The 21,590-nt window shown below is 39.8% G+C and overlaps 1 protein-coding gene and 1 long non-coding RNA gene across 2 annotated transcripts; one reads left to right on the top strand and one right to left on the bottom strand.

The window, feature by feature from the left end:
• Positions 1-17,031: 17,031 nt before the first annotated feature.
• On the top strand, positions 17,032-17,929 carry LOC108098435. Its single transcript, XR_001771844.2, has 2 exons — positions 17,032-17,165; positions 17,217-17,929. It is a non-coding gene; the product is annotated as an uncharacterized LOC108098435 (long non-coding RNA).
• Positions 17,930-19,544: 1,615 nt separating this feature from the next.
• On the bottom strand, positions 19,545-20,385 carry LOC108098433 (transcription initiation factor TFIID subunit 4). The gene has a single exon (XM_017201325.2). The coding sequence runs from the start codon at positions 20,283-20,285 to the stop codon at positions 19,545-19,547; it is 741 nt and encodes a 246-aa protein (XP_017056814.2). The 5' UTR covers positions 20,286-20,385.
• Between the last annotated feature and the right edge of the window lie 1,205 nt (positions 20,386-21,590).

The following is a 21,590-nucleotide window of genomic DNA, read 5'->3' as shown; positions in this document are numbered from 1 at the left end:
TTGCCATGGAAACTTCATAATTTCATGTGGAAAAATGTGAACGTTAGGCGTGCTCGGCAACAACAACAACAACAACAAGCCAGTTTATATACAGCAACCACAAGTACAATGTGTAATTTAAGCGAGGGAGACTTAAAAGATTGGAGTGGAACCAGGTTTTTGGATCTGTCCACTTGGCGGCTTATTTATGGCACGGCGAAGTTTGATTGAAATGTGTTGTCTGTGAAATTGACAACTTGGGTGAGATTTGCACGGCTTACAGCTGGATTGGTTTCGGGTTTGGATTCGCTTTCGGGTTGAAGGCACTTAGAAAAGTTTACCAACCTAAAATATTAACTTAGTTCAGGTTAATTACATTTGGTTTGAATAGATTAAAAATAGCATTGTTTTAAACTAGTTATTGCTACTACCAAAGAAAGAAAGATGTTTTTTAAAGATTTAATAATTCATTATGTACTCTATTTTTGCAGTGTGACTATCTGAAGCCAATTAAGCATGAATCATGCCAGAGAGACTCGTGGCAGGAGCATTGTGCAACGAACGCTCTGATTAATAAGCCGCCCGCACATGGTCAGGAGTAGGCCGGGAATTAACCCCGGATCCCGATGTGGTCGCAGTGCGCGTAGTATAATCGCGAGCCATATAACCCCGGCGCACGAATGCGCAACTGCAATTACCGTTAACCGAGCGGAGGAGCGAGTCAGGTAGGGTGTCAACACGGTCGTAACTTGCAATCAACTTAAGATGACAGGGGAGATGAAGCATTGACGCCTCGCACGTACCACATAATGGCGGGAAGGAAGCCGCCGAGGAAAGTGCACCAAGGCAGCCACATCCCATCCACTGGTCCATTGGTCCATTGGTCCACTGGTGGGTTGGCGGAATAAAAATAAATATATATACGTACAAAAAGGCAATGCAATCAGGTTTCTCCTTCTCTTCTTCTTGTCCGAAGCGAGTGGGTACCAAATTAGACACATTTTATTATTAAAATCCACTTGTGTTGAAATAAAACACGACTTTCTGTGTCGCACATAATGAAAATATATGGCAGGTTAATGCCAGAATTTATTTATCAGCACGAATGCACTGTGGGAAGATGGGTTTTAAAGTTGCAAAAAAAATTCGACTAGGAAACTGCTAGAGGATGCAGATTCTTTGGGCTCAAATTAAAAAGATTTCGTAGCAACTTTTAACTCATAAAAACAAATTTAAATCTTTTTGAAAATATTTACATTTAGTTTTATTAAATGATAATTTCTCTACCTTTTTCTAGCCCCATTTGGATAACAGTGTTTTATGTTTTGAAATATCACTAGAATCCCCAGTTTTTGTGGTGACTGCAAGTTTGGAAGTTCGACTTGGCAACAGCCTCTGGCGATGCAAGATCGGAGATCAATGAACGCTGCGATCAAGGATTTTGTCATCGGGGGAGCGCTTTCATTCAAGTCACGTAGCCGTCTTTATGCATATATCAATCCGGCAAAGAACCTAGCCCAGCGATGCTAATTGCCGGAGCCAGCGAAGAGGCGTCTTCCTTTTTGCCCAATGCTGGGCGAGGGCGAATTTGTAATTTTAATTAGTGGCCGTCGAGGGAGAACTCCACTCTGCCATTCCCGCCGATTTGCATGCGAAGATCGCGTCAGGTATATTTCGATTTTGGCTGGTATTTGCTTATTTATTGATTTATCTCTCAACGTTTTTTTTTTTTCGGCGGCTGCTGCCAGCGGCCAACGAGGAGGGTTCGTTGTCTCATTCATCGAGACGTCTGACTGTCTGGCGACTTCGATGGGCATTATGCCATAGCCAGACCCATGGATATAGCCATAGCCCTGGCAGGGAGTTCAAAGACACAACGGGACATTCAACCTGGATGGGGGGAAGCGACAAGGCCACGGCAACGACACCACGCTCCACACCCACGTGTGTCCAGCGGCTGAGGAGTCGTTGACCAGGCGGGTTGACTGAACTGGAGCTTCCACATGCACAGCGAGCAAAATAGAAAATTACGTAGAGTCAGAAGGGTTAAAGATGTAAGTAAGAAAAGTCAGCAATAAAATTCTGCTGCCTTAATATTAAAATATTGAAATCCCAATCACCCAATACTTATACAAATTTTAACTTATAAAATTAGTTATTCGGTTTAATTTATTTGGAGTATTATTTGCAATATTATTAGTTCTACTGTTTACATCTTTAAATCAAATTCATTACCCTAATTTTTCACCAAGGATATTCAGGTTTCTTGGTTTCTTTCCATCGCTCTTCACTTAATTATTGTTTCTTGCAGTGTGGAAAACGGAAAAACATCTCGGGAAGATCGGTTGCCTGCCCCAACAAACGTCAAATTGCAGCAGTGAGAACTATGGGCCTGATTTGCAATTCAGCAGTAGAACAATGGTCGCCAGCATCCGCATCGATCGGATCGCGGAACGGTGATCTGTGAACGAACGCAGATCGTCTTCCCGTAACAATTTCCCTTCTGCTTTATGCAGCATGCACGGCATTAACGGATTTCGATCCTATCCGATCCGAGCCGATCCGTTCCGTTCCGATACGATATGGCGATCCCACCATAGCTGCTGGCCAGTGAACTGCAGCGGAGAAATCGATCGGATCGAGAAAAGCGAGCAACACAAATGTAGGTGGTGTGCATATTAATAAAGCGAAAGTGCAAGAACCACAAAACAGCCGTTCATTGTGCTACAATGGAGTGGAGTGGAGTGGAGTGGGGTGCACCACCCTCTCCACAATCGGAGCCAACCCCTCCACATTTTTGCCCAACATCTTGGCTGCATAATAAAGTTGCTACATTTCCTAAGCGTTATATCTATCTATATCGGCATCGATATCTCTAGCCAGTCAGTCGGCTTATCTAAGCATTTTGCATTTTTCGCTCTGCACACACGAAATTTGTCAAAACAAAATTTGAATTGAATTTGTCAAGGTATACTGTCCATGTAGCCGAACCGCAACGATATTATGTAAGTTTAATTAGCATAAATGTGATTGATCCCCAGTCGCAGCAAGTTTTCTCGTATTATTTGATTTTTATTGATCTTTTTTCCGAATGAAATGCAAAAAAATGCAATTGCATTTTTCCGTTTTGGTTTTGCGAATGCCTTTTTGTTGTTATGAATGCCGAACGTAACAATACTTTGAAAACTAAAACTCTAAAGACTAAATCCTTACCCTACTATCAGAATTTTCAAAGGAATCTATGGTGTTTCTCTAAAAATTAGGTTAATTATTATGCATGTAAATTATGTGGTTTTAGATTATTCTATGATTTCCCTAAATATTTATTTCAAAACTTATTTTAATTTGTTTAAAGAAAACATACGCCCCACCAAACGTTTACTTTAAACAATGTTGTACCCTTATTTTCGTATTCAGAACATTTTCGAGGCGTTTTTCAAGCAAATGCATTTAAAATGCTTCCATTCAAAACGCTTGCTATTCAAACGGGCACAATGAACTTCTCCTTGATCATTGACAACTCGGCTGTCTGCTGGGTATTGAAAATGTCCATAACTCTTAAACGACATCCATCTATTGTTGAAATTACCATACCATGTCATGCACATATTTAATAGCCATTCTGCATATGACAAAATATGCAATACCCCGCGGAAAACCCAAAACCCAATCTTCGGTGCAGGTGAAATTTGCATGGCCATATCTATGCCTTTGGACGAGGTCATGGGGGACATGAACTTGCTGCCAGGTATGTGAAAAGAACGGCAACTTGGTATTCCATCGGCACATTATGCTAAATTAGGATTAACCCGAGCCTAACAAATCATTTGATAGTTAAATTGTGATCTCTGATCTGATTCTGTAATGAGGAAGAAGATTTTTGGCAGAGTTGCATAGATTAATAGTTATCCTAAAATTAGAATTTTGTTATATGCAAATATAGAAACAAAACTTAAATTAATGTTAATAGTAATGATGACCGTTAATTTATCCAGTTATTAAAAATTTAGAAAAGTATCGTTTGTAAAGTATAATTACAATAAATAAGAATTATCTATGTAAATAACAAAATAAAAAATTCTAAAAAATATTTTAGTGAGATTAATGTTATATTTAGTTTGAAATCGTTCTGATTTTCTTTTTAAGAACCAATCCCTGATGCTTGCATATTTTTTGTGGTGCAGGAAATCAGACGTACAGAACTAACTTTACAGCTGAATGGCGGAGAAAGTGCATCAATTTCGGTTCTCCTCTCCCGGAAAATGATAAATTGGCTTAGAAAAGTCACGAGTGTCAGGGCGTGAGTGCGCGAGAGAATTGGAGTTTCGAATAGAGTGGGTTACCCCTACCTGCACATTATGCTAAATTAGGATTAACCCGAGCCTAACAAATCATTTGATAGTTAAATTGTGATCTCTGATCTGATTCTGTAATGAGGAAGAAGATTTTTGGCAGAGTTGCATAGATTAATAGTTATCCTAAAATTAGAATTTTGTTATATGCAAATATAGAAACAAAACTTAAATTAATGTTAATAGTAATGATGACCGTTAATTTATCCAGTTGTAGATCTTTTAAGTATCTTGTTGCTCATCATTATACATCACGTTTGATATCCGATCTTCTCCATTTTCAGAGACAATGATCCAGTATCGCCATTCAAACGATGCGTAATTCGAATCAGTCAAGCGATCTTCTTCGAAACAAACCTGTTGGCTCCTACAGCCTCATCAAAATCCTCATTAGAATCAATGTCAGCCTGGGGGACAGAGTCCCAAGTGCATATAAAAATTAATCAGGCAAAAAGGCTCCCCGCCGCAGAGAGCGACAAATTAACGAAACGAGCCCGAAAACGGCAGCAGAACAAGCAATAAAATCAAACTCAAGTCGAGCTCAATGCGACCACAACAATGCCACAAGTTGCAAATGCGAGTGGGGCAGCAAACAAATCTCCCCAGTGACAAAGCAAATGAGACCCATTGCGCATTGCACTGGAAAAAAAATTGTTTGGTACTTCGGAACAAGAAATAATGAAGAGGCAACAATCAATATGTTTGTTACTTGTATTCAATCATTCAAAAATTAAACATTTTTATATTTTAAGATATTAATTATATATATTTAATCATTTTTTATATTACAAGAGAAGTATGTTGTTTAAAATTGTGTAACCACTTAACATTTCTTCTGATAAATAGCATATAAATACAATTTTTTCAGTGCAAAGGAGAAGGCAAAGAAGTTGGCGCTGGGCTGGGAGTAGGAGTTGCAGTTGGAGCTGGAGCTGGAGCAGCAGGCCAGTGGGACAGTTGGCCAAAACCGGCCGTGGCCCGGAGTGAAGTCGGGGCTCTCGCACAGGCCAACGCTGTTGCAACATGTCAAAATAAATCAATTGATTGATCTTGTTTTATTTATGTCCAATTCAATTTCGATCAATGAGCAGCGCACACGAAGGCAGCATGTTAAGCGGCCAAGATGCCCCGATCCCTCGCAGAAACGAGGAGCAACTGGAAGGGGAGTTGGGGGAGTGGCGAGGATGGAGGCCAGGTAACCCGGCCCAAAGTGGTACCAACTGGCGCTTAACTTGGACCGCAACTTGGCCCGCGGGGCGCGTGCGTAAAATTATGTGGCGAGCGGAAAGTGGCCCGAACTTCGATTTGGCCAGAAGCAGATAAGGCTCGAAAGGCGTATGCGATGCTACGGGGCGATAAGCCAACTTGGTGTTTGCACCGATCGCGAAAACCGAGCTGTACTTACGTGTTGATTATGTTTATTAAGTAAATTAATTAGTAAAGGAAAAGGCTTAAAGGTTTTCAGCTAAATTTAGATCATATAATTTTTTGTGATGCAATATTTGACTATTCACTTATAAGTATGTTTTAATTAAAGGTTAAAATCTACTTTTCTTTATCGAATTTTCAAATATTTTTTATTAACACTCGATCCCCAGCTCTCCCTTTACTTCTGAACCATGAATTATGCATGACACCTCCTCCAGCATTTTATCCCATGACAAAGCTGTAGAAAGAGCAGCCAGCCCATGATGACGACCTTAATTGCCTCACATGTTCTGCCACCCACATATGAACAATTGGCGTTTGGAAATAGTTTTCACCGATCCGAGATTCGAAAACCAACCAAACCAAACCAACCCAAGCTCAGATCGAGACCCTACCTCTTTGCTGAGGCAATCGAAAGTGCAGCGTGCATCTGTTCAGATTAATTGTCAGCTTTCTATGCGCGCGCAACTGTTTAGGCAGTTTCCCGTTTTCCCATTTCCATTTTCCCATTTCCCCACGCCGCGGCTGCCGCATCACGTGTCACAATTAAAGGCAAGGAAAATGGATTGTGTAGAAGGTGAAGGGCTGCAATTTTTATGTATTTTTAAACTTCCGTCAAGCACTTGAAAAAAATATTTACAAAATTATTAAAAATTTAGAAAAGTATCGTTTGTAAAGTATAATTACAATAAATAAGAATTATCTATGTAAATAACAAAATAAAAAATTCTAAAAAATATTTTAGTGAGATTAATGTTATATTTAGTTTGAAATCGTTCTGATTTTCTTTTTAAGAACCAATCCCAAATGCTTGCATATTTTTTTCTGGTGCAAGAAATCAGACGTACAGAACTATCTTTACAGCTGAATGGCGGAGAAAGTGCATCAATTTCGGTTCTCCTCTCCCGGAAAATGATAAATTGGCTTAGAAAAGTCACGAGTGTCAGGGCGTGAGTGCGCGAGAGAATTGGAGTTTCGAATAGAGTGGGTTACCCCTACCTGCGTGTGTGTTTGTGTGTGTCTGTGTCTGTGTGTGTGTGTGGGGACTTGATTAATGCACTTGCGCTCAGGCTTAAAGACCCAAAGCCTCTGACTATACTATATGTTTATAGCTATATCCGTGGAGCTATATGGCACGCCTTCTACGGCCCACGGCTCGACTCTAATAAAGTAATTTACTCTGCTAAATAGTTGCCGGCAGCCAATTTGGAACCCTCCTTGGGATTTTCGGGGGCCTTTTGGAACAAGATTGCTGTCCCTCTGTCCAATTCGTTGCAAAATTAGCATTTTAATTGAAATGTCACGCCAAATGCCGACTGCCGACTGCCAAGTGCTTTTAGTCACAAGTATTTCCATTTTATTTCCCAGACACGACACGCACTTTTTCATATGGGCATTTACAAATTTCTGAACTGATGTTTTCATTAGCTTTTCGGTTGATGAATGGCATTTCGGTAAATTTGCCAAATAACTTGTTCGGTTCGTTGTAAACGGTAGCTGGTGATTTAGATATGCTTATTCAACGCGGTTTTATTTACTTTTGCCTGAAGAGAATGGCAAATTGATGTTGATGAATGACGAGTGTGGAAACTGAAGCGAAGTTGAGGTGGAAAAAATAAGTAAAAATAAATAAAATATTAAATAAATAAAAATAAAAACGTAAAACATTACGTTACGTTAGCTACCAAAGCTAATCAGAATGCAAGGCGTTCCTGTCTTACTAGATCTTAGGAAAAATCCCACACATATTCCAATTAGAAACATTTGTTTCATCTTGGGCACCCACCTTTCAGCCAGCGCTGATTGGGATTTTCCCATGCCCCATCCAATTCTTGTGTTAAAAACGAAAGCCAATTGATTGGATATTTCATAAATAAGAAACACACATCCCCGAAAACGCAAATGGGGGAAAGCCAAAATCAGGCGAAAGGTGACAATCCTGAGAAACAAATTTGAAAGTCATCCATGTCGTCGTTTTCCATTCGCCTCCGCCTCCTTCTCCTCCAACTGCATCTCTAATCACTTTCCAGCTACCGCAGATGCACTCTTCTCTGCCCCAAAGTGAAGACACCGCATGTGGCTGCCATAATTATTGTTTATAAATAATATAATGCTCACGTGTTGAGGCTAAATCTCCATTTTATCCCGCAAACACCCCTCAATGCAAATGAGTTATGATCGAACTTCCTGTGACTTTACTTTTTTAGTACAGAGAAAAGAAATAATTTATTATCTTAATTATTACACCCTACCAAATTGAAAGAAAATGTTTAAATATTTGTAATTTGAATTAAAGAAATGTTATAAGTGTTGAATAAAAGTGAAACTTGATTTACTTTTTATAACCACTTTATTTTCTCAGTGTTTCTATGTCTGATTTAATTTCAACTCCATCTTGTACAGCCTCCATGTTTGGCTACTTGCTAGGTTAATAAATTCAAGCATTTTGTGCATAAATTATACCGAATGCATATTAATTTTGGGGTTATAATACGGTAGCAATGGATGGCAGTTTATAAGTGATAGGGTTTCAGTTTACCCGGAGACTTCTGCCATGTAGATGACATTATTTATGGAGTTACACGTGTTATGATGGCACCCCAGGGGCCAAGTGGCGTTACAAGATCTAAACATGTTCGTATTAGGGTTCAAAATAAAACGGGATTAATTTCAAAATTATTTGGGGAAGAAAGTGGAGCAACTATCGAGTGGCTTTCTCAGACTTTTCGTTCCCAATTCAATATGATTGGATATCCGCATATCCCCCAATATCATTTATCGCCTCATAGAAATATTTAACACCGATAAATCAACGCCAAGTGCCAGCCGTGAGTTATTCTGGATTTATTCTATAGATACTTCAAATAATCGATTTGATGTGCTCAACCATAAAAATGAGTTATGTCGTGTGTGTGGCACATGCCGTTTAGAATTATCATAGAAATTCTCTTCAAATTCTGGACAAATCGAGAGTGTCATTAGCATTTGAAAGTGGCCAGTTTTCTCCGCTAAAGAGTGGTTCCTTTGTCTCATTTCTGGCCCTTGTTTATTACATCAACAATTGTTGCAGGTGAGCCGAAGTGAGACCTATACGGTCATTGTTCACATAAAACCAAAAATATTATATCAAAAGGTAAAACTTTTATTCCTATTGTGTGGCATTGTGGGTGAAAGTACCACACAAGCTGCTTAAAACACTTAAAAAAATGTACCTTGCATTCTTAAAAGAACAAATAGAAAAGCAATCAAGTTGAAATGAATTTAACTTTTAAGATTTTCTTTATGTTACGGGAGTTGTTAAATTTTTAAGTTATTTAATGTACTTTATTGTGTAAATATTTTGTATATTATTTACCCGTTTTAGTTATATACTTAAATTCATATTTTTTGAGTGTAACTTTGCACTGGTGTCATTATTAACTCATTGAGTGGTGTATAGAGAAAAATGTGTTAATTTGCTGGGCAAAACAATTGCCAAATTACATCATCGGCAATCCTAAAAATACGAATTTCAGCCTCATTTGAATATGCCTCCAAATGGCGGCGACGACTTCCGCCAAATGCGTTTTAGTGCAACTTTATTTCGATTGCGAAATTTGTACAATTGTGGCCGAAAACAAACAAGCGACCACTACAAAGGCCCATGTCCATATTTGCGGTTTGTGTAGCGAGTACAACGCATTTGCGGCCAATTCCCCGATTCCAATTCCAATTCGGTATTTATAGCTTGACATTTGCGCCAACATGGTTGGCTAACCCCCATCCCCACCTCATTTTCCGCTCACCTGGCTAGTTAACATGTGTTTACCTGCACCTGCACTGAACCAGCCCCCCAGACCGCCCACTCCATAAAGACCAAAATTTACAATGGCAGCCATTTTTGGCTCTTGGCCAAGATGAAGATGTCGTTGCCGCTCGTTGTTTTTGGCCTGAAAGTGAAATGTTCAGCGTTTTGTGGGGCCTCAAGTGGAGCCTAAATACGCTGAGTTTGTTTTGAGTCTGCTGGCAGGCTATAGAGGTCAACTGGCCATTCGTGAGATTCTCGGAAGAGTCGGCTATAACATTGTACTGGGTTCAGAAAACAGTTTGTGCTGGTCATAAAGCATTAAACGCAAGCTGGAAGACAAGTTAAGAAGTTTAAAAACTTTTTAAGATGTTGCAGAGGGAATCTAAGAATGCTCTTTAAATAAAATAACATGACTTCAAGCACTTATTATCTAAAAAAAAGTATATAAAGACAAAATAATTAGTTTCTAATAAACAAGAATGAAATAAAAATGTGAAAAAAATAAATATTTTTCAATTGTGATAATTTAGCCTTTACCACATATTGATAGCTATAGGAATTATTTGTGAAGCCCTGATTCTGCATAGAATTTTACCGGTTTTTTAGGCAAACCCAATTATATATTCTAAGTACCCCCATCACTTCCGCTTCACCAAAAATATTGCCCCAAAGAGCGACACGCACCACTTCAGGGTTCAAAAGGAAACAAGCTGCACGAAGCAGAGAGCCGAAAAACAAAGCTTGAAAAAAGTAAATTTCGTTTTACAAGCGTACAAATTAAAAATGCCCAAAGTCTGCGCTTGAATTAGTCAAACTCGCGCCAAAGCCACAAAAGCGAGGCGGTGATTTTCTTGCCTCGCTGGCGACGCACGAACCACAAGTCGAGATGGGGGCAACAAAAAAAAAAAAAAAAAAAAAAAACAGTCAAAGCCGCCAAAGAGTAACGCGTTGAAATCGGAATCAGAGTCGCCGGAGCCTATGGCTTAAATTCAGAGTCAGGGCTGCGACACATGGCGACAACTTTGTCAGATTGCCGGGGGAAACTTCTTGGTATTCCACAGGGGGAATTGGCGTGCGGCTTCAACTTCCGCTGCAGTGGACAAACAAACATATAGTATACTATATAGTATAGTATATGGACAAACGACACTTGTGTCAACGGTTTTTAGGCTAATTTTATTTTAGTGGCCAAGTTTTAGAAATGAAATTGCCTACCGGTCAGATTTATGCGACGGGTCTAGGATCGCTTCTTAGTGGCACTTGCCCTGCCACACTTGGGGCCAAGCTCCAGCTTTTACAACTAAATTTCCAAATAAACTTGCTTTTTACGACTGGCCCACAGCGATCTCAATCGCATTTCCTGGTAACTTGTAAATGGAGTAACAAGTGGATATAATAGTGTGTATGCCCACTACTCTCGTTTATATTTCAACTTTTCTGATTTCAAATGCTTTATGGCTGCTTCTTTGAATTCACATTTCTCTTGCTCTTAGGCCGAAAAAAAATGAGATATTATGGAGTTCGTTTAAATTAATTGCCCGAGATGCGAGCAGAGATATCTGCGATACGTGACGAGAACGAGAGAACAGGAGCCCCAGTCTCGCATTCTGTTTGTTTTTTTATTTATTTTTTTTGATGAAAAAGATGGTCGAGATCGCATCTCTGCACTCTGCAGTTTGTGGGGGAATCTTGAATGGTTTACTGGGAACGAAGAGGGGAATGCTCAATGATTTGGCGCCAAGTGTGGGGGAATAAAAAAAATAGGGTTCTGATTGGGTTCTATTTTTATTTCATTCATGGATCGTGCATTCGATCTGATATCAGTTGTGTGGAGTGTGATTTAAGAGATTAAAACGGGTAGGAGGTGAAAATAAATCTTCTACAACCATAAATAGATCTTTTGAATTAAAAAACTAACTGGTTTTATTCTATTAAATACATACAGATAAATTCAACTATAATCTACGAGAAATAGTTCTTCTTTTGCTTATTTATTGAAAATGATATCTAAAATCTCTATGTGATTGCCTTTGCCAGTTCTCCATAGAATATTCTTAGCAATTACTACTTTTTCTACCGTTTAAGAATTTTGCTTTAGGTTGGTAATCTTACCCCAATCGATTTGCCATGCCTGCCACGCCTTCCTTTTTTATTAGAAATATAGCAGTAATGCCAACACCCCGAAAAGTATCGGTGTCTTTAGAAATGCGTTCTTCGAATTACAGTAGCTACCTGTTGATGCCTGCGCAAATCCGAAACTCAAGCACTTGTTGTGTGGGCGTAGGCCGAATAATTTCTGAGATGAATTGCCCAGAAAGACATGGTTCACACGCACTTTTGTTAGCGACAGAAATTCCACAATCTCTTGGCTTTGTTTTGGCAAACAAATAATTACCCCGGTGAGGTGAATGATATCGACGGCATTCAATTCTCTATTATTTTGCGTTGGGAACACCCAGATACAGGTACAACTCGCTAGTCGGTGAAAATACTCGAATTTCTATTGATTTTGGCATTTGGGAAAAAGAGAGGGGGAGCGGTGAAAGCCTTTGTGCTGCGAATGGGCAGCGAATGTGTGTGGCCCAGTGCAAATTGAAATTTCGGCTTAATTTCTTTTGGGCTGGAAAGCGGCTAAAATGCGACTCCATCGCCATTGTTCCCGCCCATTTGGGGTCAAGTGTGTGTGGCAAGTTCGCTGCTTAAGTCTTTCGTTTTTATTTTTGTATTTTCTGCTCGCTCGTTTTCTGTTTTCTGTTCTGCTGTCAGCGGCTCATGTCAGCGAATTTGTTAAACAAACTGAAATGAAATTTCGTTTTGGGCCTCGTTTAATTAGTGAAAATATGGCTGTAGCACAATTAAGGCGATGTTTTGCATTCGTCGGCGGATTAAATCAGTCCCATCCTGGGCTCTGACAGGCAGAAGGAGATGATCTCGTTGTTAAACTGCAAACTCATAATGCGAATGGCTCGTCGGCCTGCGTCACTTAGTGCTTATTGTGTCTGCACGTCTGGGACGTGTTGGCCCGCTCCAGCTCCTCAAAGGCCAGTCGGATTTCCACTGTAAATTAAACCATCCGAAAAACGCATAAAAGGCACTCAGCGGCACTGGTGAAAAAATATTCAAAAAACTAATTGATTAAATCTGTCATGTAAAACTTTTTTGAATATGCTAAAATTTTTTTACAATCTTGTAAGGTTTATCAAAAAGAAGTAGGTAGCAAGAAGGGACATAATTTAATTAAACACAAATAACAAAAATGTATTAAAAAACTGTATGAAATATCTGCATATTTTAAAGAAATATATTCTATAAATGAAGTTAAGCTTTTAATAATGTTTCAGGCTTTAATACAATTTTATTTTAATATTCACCATTAATTATTTAGTAGCTTTCTAATTACTCTAAGCAAACTACACGAATCCGTTTTATATAAATGCTTTGGGTATTTTCCTATATCAAATTACCCTAGCACCGCTTAAATAGTTATAAGAACTTTATATTTCCTGTATCATTTTCCCAGTGCAAGTCACGTATTCGGCCGTAAACAAATTTCGAGTAAATCCGTAGCTGCAACGTGAAAGAAGCCGAGCTGAGTTTTTGTTTCTGTCATGTCATGGCCCGAATGGCTGACTCCCCCGAAAAAGTGACACACTCGGCCGGTCTGGATTTTTGATTATTTTCGATGTTTTCTCATCTGGCATCGCCATCTCTGCCCCCCCTTTTTTTCTGTTTTTTGTTTTTCTGTTTATTTGGTATTTTACCCCCCTTTGGGTTGAAGTGTCGTGCGACAAGTGCCGCAATTGAGTCGCTCGCCTCTCGGTACTTGTCAACATCGCCCCCCTTTTTCCCCCCCCCCTTTTTCGGGGGAGGTGCTGGTGGACATGCCTGTCACCAAGTTGGAGCATTGTCTGAACGTCGAACAGGTGAAGTTGGCTTTGTGTGCGGCTCCGTTGTCTTTCTGCTGTTTTTTTTTTTCTCGATTTTGTTGTTTTGGCAGTGAAATCGAGCAAAGCAAGATTTTCGTGGGTCTTGGCTGGGATCTTGATCTCCTCCTGGTCGGCTGGCGTTGATTTATGGCCAACAATTTAAGCAATTTCATTTTATTTTATATTTCTGGTTGCCTTTACGGCCACGGCTTAAATGTAATGTCAACTGTTTTGCATGTCATTTGAATCGAGGGGTGGGGAATGGCTGTACCTGTCACTTGGCCACCGAGCTTCGAGTTGTATAGGAAATGATTGGCCAACAAAAAGAGTTATTTGCCATGGCGCAGAGAAAGTGAAATGAGATTTGATGGAAATCTATCGGAGTGCCAGTGATAGGGAAATGAAAAGATCTTTCCCTTACTCTTTGGTATCTTTAGATTAAGTGCTATTAAGCTAAGATACCTTTAAAATATTATCTTAAAATATCATCAACTGCATATTAAAATATCATCACAATTTCGAATTTGAAATCAAAGTGCAGCTCCCAGCGAATTAAAAGAACAATAAAACGTCGCTTTTGTAAATTTTTCGCTTGATTTGTGCTCTCGAAACAAATTATGAAAAAATATAAAAGCCCCAAAAAATATCACGAACTGAAAATGCGTGGGAATAAATTTTGCGTGCCGCTTAAAATTCGAATTTATAGCAAAGAAAAAACCAAAAAGAGAATCGTTCAAAAAATACAAAAGGGGAAGCGAGAGAAGAAAAACTGAAAAACTAATCGCGCGAATATAAATATGACAATAAAAAGTGTTTAGTGGCCGAGGCGAACCGTTTCGTCCAATTGGGCAACTGTAATAAATTATCGAAAAACACGAAATGCCCGCTCCAAAGACCCAGTTGCAATCTATTTAAAACAAAACAAAAAAAAGCGAAAATAACCAGAAATTTGCGAAAAATTTGAGGCCACAGATTAGCATCGACGAAAAAAAAAATACGAAAATCTGGGAAGGGGAAAAAACAGGTTCACACGCTAACCGAAAGCAGGACCACCTCATCTGCAGGAAGTGTAACTGAAATTGCAGGGGTTACTGCTCCTTGGACTCCGCCCTTTCTACCTGTCCTGTGGCAGCAACAAGTGAATGACAGGATAATCGTCCTGGGTACCTGTTCTGCTCCTTTGTTTCCCCGTTCCCTTATTTTATTTTCTGTGTTTTTTTTTTTTTGCATCCTTGTGATGCTGCCTCCTTTTTGGCATGTGAACAAACTCGCATGAAATCTCTTAATGTTTGCATTCTTATGCGGCTGTCGTCTCGTTTGATGCGTGATCTTGTTGATTATGCTGATGTCTGGAATTGAGATCGAGAATTTCGGTTCCCTGTTTCTCAGGGCCTCTGGCAGGTTCACTGCCTCATTCGGGTTCATCTCTTTCTTTTTTTTTTTTTGTTCCTGGGGTTCCATTTGCCGAGTGTGAAATTTTTGCTTGTTTGGCATTCATGGAAATTGCCTATGCCTCGGAATTTTGTGGGAACAAGTGCAGCGGCACCAGAAGCATCGACCACATTACGTGCTCTTTTTATTTTAGGGGAAGGGGAAAGGAGGAACCCCCGCGGGCGAGAGCGTGTGAATTTCAAGTTTTTGGGAACGATTTGTTGGGTTTTTGCAAAAAAAACTCAGAACTAAGTTAGCGTGCAATACAAGGAACACAATGACAAAAATAACAAAGAACGATATCTTAGATATTTTTCCAGTGAAATTGAAGAATATTTTATTTAACAGTTAATATTAAAAATATTAAAAATTAGGAAACAAAGCAAATAATATTTTTTAAACTGAAATTATGGAAACTATTTTGTAATTAAATTTATAACCTCATTGTTAAATTCTGGTTAAGTGAAAGTATTTTAGGTTTATCATGAATATATTTGCTGATTTACTTTTAAAGTTTTCTTTTTCTAAAAATATTTCTACTACTGAAATAACCTGTAAAACTTATACGGACTAATTCTGTTCCCTCTGACAACTTTCCGATATACTTTAAAATGTTCAATGGACTTTTGACTGCACATCAATCAACAAAAATCGAACAGCTTTCCCCCACCGATACATATTGAGTTCATTCTGAAAACCCCAGACCGTGTTGGGCACCTTAAATGGAACTGCCCGCGTCCCATTTAATTAAAATTCCAGCAACCTGCTCCTCGCTTTTGTAGTGGATCCGACCCATCCTGATCCCCCCGATCCCGATCACGATTCCATTGCCGCTGCCGATGTGTGTTTATGTGCCCTAAAGTGCTGTCACCTTAGTGCGGCACGCATCGTGATTTATGCTCTCGCAGCGAGAAAATTAAATAATAAAACTGAAAATCTGTAACAAAATGCTGAAGACCGCTGCTCTTATGGCCGCTGCACATGCGCAATAAATTCGGTTTTTATGACACCTGACAAAATACGCAGCAGCCAAAGCAGCAGCAACTGCGTTTACGAGATGCAGTTTTAAACGGAGATGGAAGCGGCTGTTTCAGTCGAAAAAATTGTTTAATGACTAATGGCATAGCTATATGCACAGTGGAAAATTAAGTGGCTAGTTGAAAAATATTCGATAAAAAATGTTAAGTTAAAAAAAGGCAAAATATCAACTAGAATTATTCTAGAATTTATTTAGATTTTAATCTGAATTTTCTAACTTTATTACTAAAGTTATGCTTGTGCAGATATATTATCATTTTTTCTGCTGGCTCAAACTTTTTAAGCTCCTAACTTTTTGTGACCTTTATGTTTTTTAATAATAATAAGAAATGTTTAAAAAATGTTTTCCGAATTTATAAACAGTGTAAGTGAGAGGCTGCCGGGGATGTTCGGTTTCGTTTATTGCCCTGTGTCTATTGAAGATTAATTTCATTTACACAACTTCATCGCCTTGCCGCCGCGGCTTCAGCTTCAACTTCGGCGTGGCTTAACACTTTGTTGCCCGCCTGGTTGCGTTTTGGAGTTAATAAAGTCATAAATTGTCTTACCGGGGGCTGGTCGCTTCCCTCTTCCCGGATTTCTCAGCTCAGTTCCAGCTCTAATACGCAACAGTTGGGGAGCCGCATTCTGCAGCGGCGCAAATCGTTACGTGTCCATGTGTTTTTATGGCTTCTTTTGTGAGTGCCCACTGTTGCCAGTTGAATGGTGGTCCGCTCCGCTTCGCGGCATATGTTGCGGATTAGAAACGGAGCCGTGCCACCCGAAAAAAAGTGTTCGGAGTCTCAGGCACTCGAATTCCACAATTCATCACCTTTATGATCGATTTTTACTGAGGACTAACACCTCAATGCCGAAAGGGTAGAGGATTATAAAGAGGATTATACTTTGTGATAATTAAAATTGAGAGTTTACAATTTTGAAAAAAAATAAAAAGAAAAGTAGCCTTCAGATTGTATTGTTCAAAATGAATGAATGGAACCTAAAGCCAAAATTGGTAGTCTAACTAAATTTTATTTTAAAAAGTCCCTGTTAACATTACTGATATTTATCTCCTTTTCAATTTGCTTTATTTTCCTTGAAGGAGAATTCTTTTACCTCGTTTATGGGAAAATTTTAAACTAAGGGCGAGTTGTATTTACGAATAAAACTATTTAACCAATCGAACCAAATCGTCTACAAGGATTGGCATTCAAAAATACATAAACGTTCACGTGGTCCTTAAACGTGAGTAACTAAATTCAATCAGTTAGTAGAACGAAAAAGACCTTCGAAAAGTGGGTTTATTTAAATTACTAGATAGATAACGTGGAGTGCTCAATTATATGTAAATAAGCACGAAGCAAGATGTCATTGTGGGGTTCCATCAGGTTCCTTATCGGCGGACAAACAGGGACAGCTTAGCCCTGCTCCAATCAATTCCGATTCCGATTCACCGGAGTTCCCGTGCTGAACAAAAACACCGGTCCCGAAAGCCATTCGGCAAACAACAATTTGTTGGACTTTTATTTTTTACGGTCTCGTATTGGCACAGCTGCTACTTCAGCGAAGAAGAGTCGGAGTCGTCTTTAAAAATATAACGATGACAGACATATATCCACATCGCCGGACGGATCGGAGCGGAACAGAAAGCAGCGTTATGCAAAAAAGGTGCAACACATTTTCCTGCCCCACACAAAAGCAACTCTTTGTGTGTTCCTGCTATACAAACACGATAGTGGTGCACCTATAAAAAGTGAACCTAACGGATCGTCAGTGGTGGTGGTGGTGGTATGGTGGTATGGTATGGTGGTGCTGCCAGTGGTGTTGCATGTGCTGGAATTCGCCTTCCTGTCCTTACTGGGTTGCAAGGTTTACGGCAATGCGGCCCTCTGTTCAAATACACCTTGCATACATCGTAAAAAGTTGACTCTTCCGTCTGGAAAAGCGATATGTACACTGAAAGAATTTTGTGCATCATAAAAAATTTTTAGAAAATTTTTCTGACATCGGTAATTTAAAACGCATGTAATTTTAAATTTTATATGGGTACAAATATCTTTAACAAAATTTGTTCAGAAGAAATAAAAATGACTTAATATATTTTTTTATTTTATTTTTTTAAAAAGCCATTTTTTAAGTGTTCTAAAGTGGCAACTTTGGGGTGTGTTGCTCTCCTTCTTCGATACCTGGTAAAAAAAAAAAGGGGGAGAACTTTTCCTCGTCTCGTCTACCTGTCAAGTTTACGCCTGACAGCGTTTGATATTTTCCTCTAGTCCTCGCCAGCTGCTCCTGCGAGTCCTTGAAAAAAGGGATATACGCCCGAGTTGATGTTGCAACATGTAGCAAGTACTTTAGACAGGGTGCACCACATAGGGGGTGGCTAGCTTTGCACCGAAGACAGGTGGTGATCCTAAGGATGGGCCCACTCTGAATTTGTTTAAACATTAGGCACTTATCAGCGGTTATCTGTGAATAGAAAGAGGTACAGTTTTATGGGTGCATTGATCCTGTGAAGAATGTTCTATATCCCATTTTTTGGTATTCAAACTAAACTTAAAATTAGATAGGGATCTTTTGTTTTTGCAGCTGTTCCGATGACTATAAATAGTAACACATTTAAATAAATTAAATACTGAAATGTAAAACTATAAATAAATGCTATCTTATAACATTTATGTTGAAAAGACCCATAAGATCTTGTAAAAGAAAATTAAAAAATTAAACTCAGTGTATTAATCATTTTAGGAAGTTCCCAATTCGGAAACGTAAAACTCGAGCATATATTTCCGATACGCTGATCAAAGGTTGGCACCATACCATTTGTATGCCAGGTTCTATTTTTAGGCATTCCGAACCTCAATGCATTTATAATCGCAGTAACCCCTTCGTAATGCCCACGATTACATGGAAATTAATGCTCCCCGCCGCATAAGGTTCATAGCACGATCCTCGGTCATGTCGCCGAAAAGAATACGTGAGCGAGCAGACCTAACGAACGGCTTCAATTGAAGTTCAATGAAATGTGTCGTCCGCGTGCGCTTTGATTTTATTGCCAGCACTTAACATAATGAGCCGCACCGATAAAATCACGTTTCCTATCGCGCGGCGCATGCGCAATGCTCGATGCTCAATGCTCGATACTCGATTCCCGAGCGCGCATATGTTTCCTGTCCCGCCGGATATTCCTTTGAGTGCCCCGCTCTCCATTGTCATCCGTCTGCAGCAGTGCAGCAGAAAAGTTCAAAGTGCACGGAGCGAGGGATCCATTGAATGCCAAGTGCAGTCGAACAAAAGGATACGCGGCACACACATTTCCACCATACACCACCTGTTTCCTTGGGCTTTTGTCGTGCATTCAATTGGGGATTTACGCGGAAAGGAAGTTCATTGAACTGGGATGTGGCTGCAATTGAAATCGTTACAAGGGATCTAAAAAAAATGTGGATCAAGGAGTTGGTTGCAAACCTAGTAAATTGGTTAATGATATACAATAGAAAGTATTTCCAATTTTTATAAAAAAAAAAAAAATAATTATAAATGTTTTTAAATAAACTTAGAAACTTGGTATATTTTGCTTTGATTTAATTGTTTTTTATTTATTTAATATTAATTTAGAATATCTTTCTAAGCCTTGTATTTTAAGTATGCCTCAAATAACATATTCGATCGGTGATAGCGCCTGTCCTCCTCCATGAACTGCAGCACATCCCTGATGTTCAGATGCTTGATTCTCAAGGCAAACGGACGCTGGACTTGGGGGTTTGGTGGAGCTGTAGTGGAAATGCTAGGAGCAGCTCCAGCTGGAGTAGCGGCATCCTCCGCCGGGCGCTTCCGACTTCCGAGGGCCATCATTGCGGTGCTATTCAGCGTCTCCAAACGAATACACTTCTTCCCCTTTTCATCGTTCTCCGCTCGGCGCTTGCGATTAAATCCGGAATCCTCATCCGATGACCCATAGTCGGCCATCTCCAGGTTGTTGAGGAACACCATCGTGGCCCGCATATCGTTCTTCATCACGCAGCGATCATCGTTATAGAGATGATATCCCGACCGATGTTCGCACAACTCTATAGCCTTCTTCACCACGAATTTCATGTAGGTTTCCAGGGCGGAGAGAAAGGCATCCAAAAGGGGTTCAAAGTCCACCAAGCGGATTTCATTAGCCTGGTTGATCTGATTCATTTGCTTCACTATCTTCTTGAGGATGCTACTGCGCTCGAAGAACGATGGCCGTGTCTTCTTTTTAACCAAGTTGTTGGACTTGCCCGAATCCTGCGTAGCTGCGTCCGGCAAAATGAGATCCTTGATGATGAGCAGCTGGCCACAATACGGCTGCATGGGTACTTCAATTGGAATAGCAGACATCGTATCGGATATATTTAACAAATTCGGAAAGGTTAGATTTCGCCGAAGATAATTCTTGACTGAAAATTAGGGTTCACACTGACTCCTGTCAAAATTAGCCACAAACCCTAGACAAGTGCGAACCCTATGAATTTAAATCAATGTGTTTTACAACACACAAAAAAAATTTGAACAAACACTTTTTTTAAGGAAGTTTCGTCTACATTTTCTTTTCTTCACTTATTGCATTTAAGAATCGTTTAACATATTTTTAAGGGACTTATGAATTTTCCTACTTAAGATTTTTGTGACCCATCAGCTGCACTTTGAAATTCCTGTACAGCCCTTATCCTGTGCCACCCAGCCAGGTGCTAGTGGTGCTGCCACGAGCCAGCAGCAACACCTCCGAGGAAACATATGCCGGAATTCAGCGCTCGAGTGCACCCACCCCTTGCGGACACCACTGACCGCAACATTTTCCTACACTTAACGAAAACATGTAACATGTTTACTTTACTTCTTTTTCTATAAAATATTGAGATATGCGTATCCCAAATTGTTTTTATTTTTTGAGGGAAACTACTTATTTATATATTTTATTTGCATTTCATTTCAGTGTTCAAAACTTTTACAACTTGACAAAACAGTGCTCAAAACCCTTTAATCGTTTTCAGGGTAGCCAACCTCTTATTAGTGTTGAAAGCTTCAACAGGCGTTGGAAAATGCATCCAATTGCCCAAATGTATGTTTTGACCATCTAATTGATGATTTAAATTCTTATAAAAATACTTGAATGACCAAACAATTTTATTGAAAATATTTTTTCCAAGTGCCTGACATGGCCCACTAAGTCTGCCCGGGTTAAGCACTTGTTCCTGTCCAATGCCCAGCAACAGGAGGAGCAGAAGGAGGAAAAAGAGGATGAGGATGAAAATGAATAAAGCACGAGCAGGCGCAGGACACGTTATGCAAAGTGCACAGGAATGCAAGTGGTGGGCCTTTTTCAGGGCGACTGGCGACTGGCGACGGGCACGAGCGCCTTGCCTAATTATTCAAATGGAGGCGGTGAAATGGATGAAATGCCCTCCGTTCTCCGTCCTAGACATTAAGTAAAGCCCGTCGCCAGTCGGGGTGAGCGGATATTAGTGAAAAACAGCGGCGCGCGACTGTCGCCCGCTTACCAACTTTGCGTCTCCTGTCGCCGAGTCCCGCACATTTCCGTGCACCACTGAACTTCTGGCCCAAACGATCATCATCAAATGGCCAACAACAACCAAATATAAGGGTGTGCTGGGTCGCATATTTAATTGCCGCGTTACCTGACAT

This window comes from Drosophila ficusphila, unplaced genomic scaffold (genome assembly GCF_018152265.1).
Source record: "Drosophila ficusphila isolate 14025-0441.05 unplaced genomic scaffold, ASM1815226v1 contig_436, whole genome shotgun sequence".
In the NCBI taxonomy this organism is placed as follows: Eukaryota; Metazoa; Arthropoda; class Insecta; order Diptera; family Drosophilidae; genus Drosophila; species Drosophila ficusphila.
Note: the sequence above shows the minus strand (reverse complement) of the source record. Positions and strands in the feature narration are given on the sequence as shown.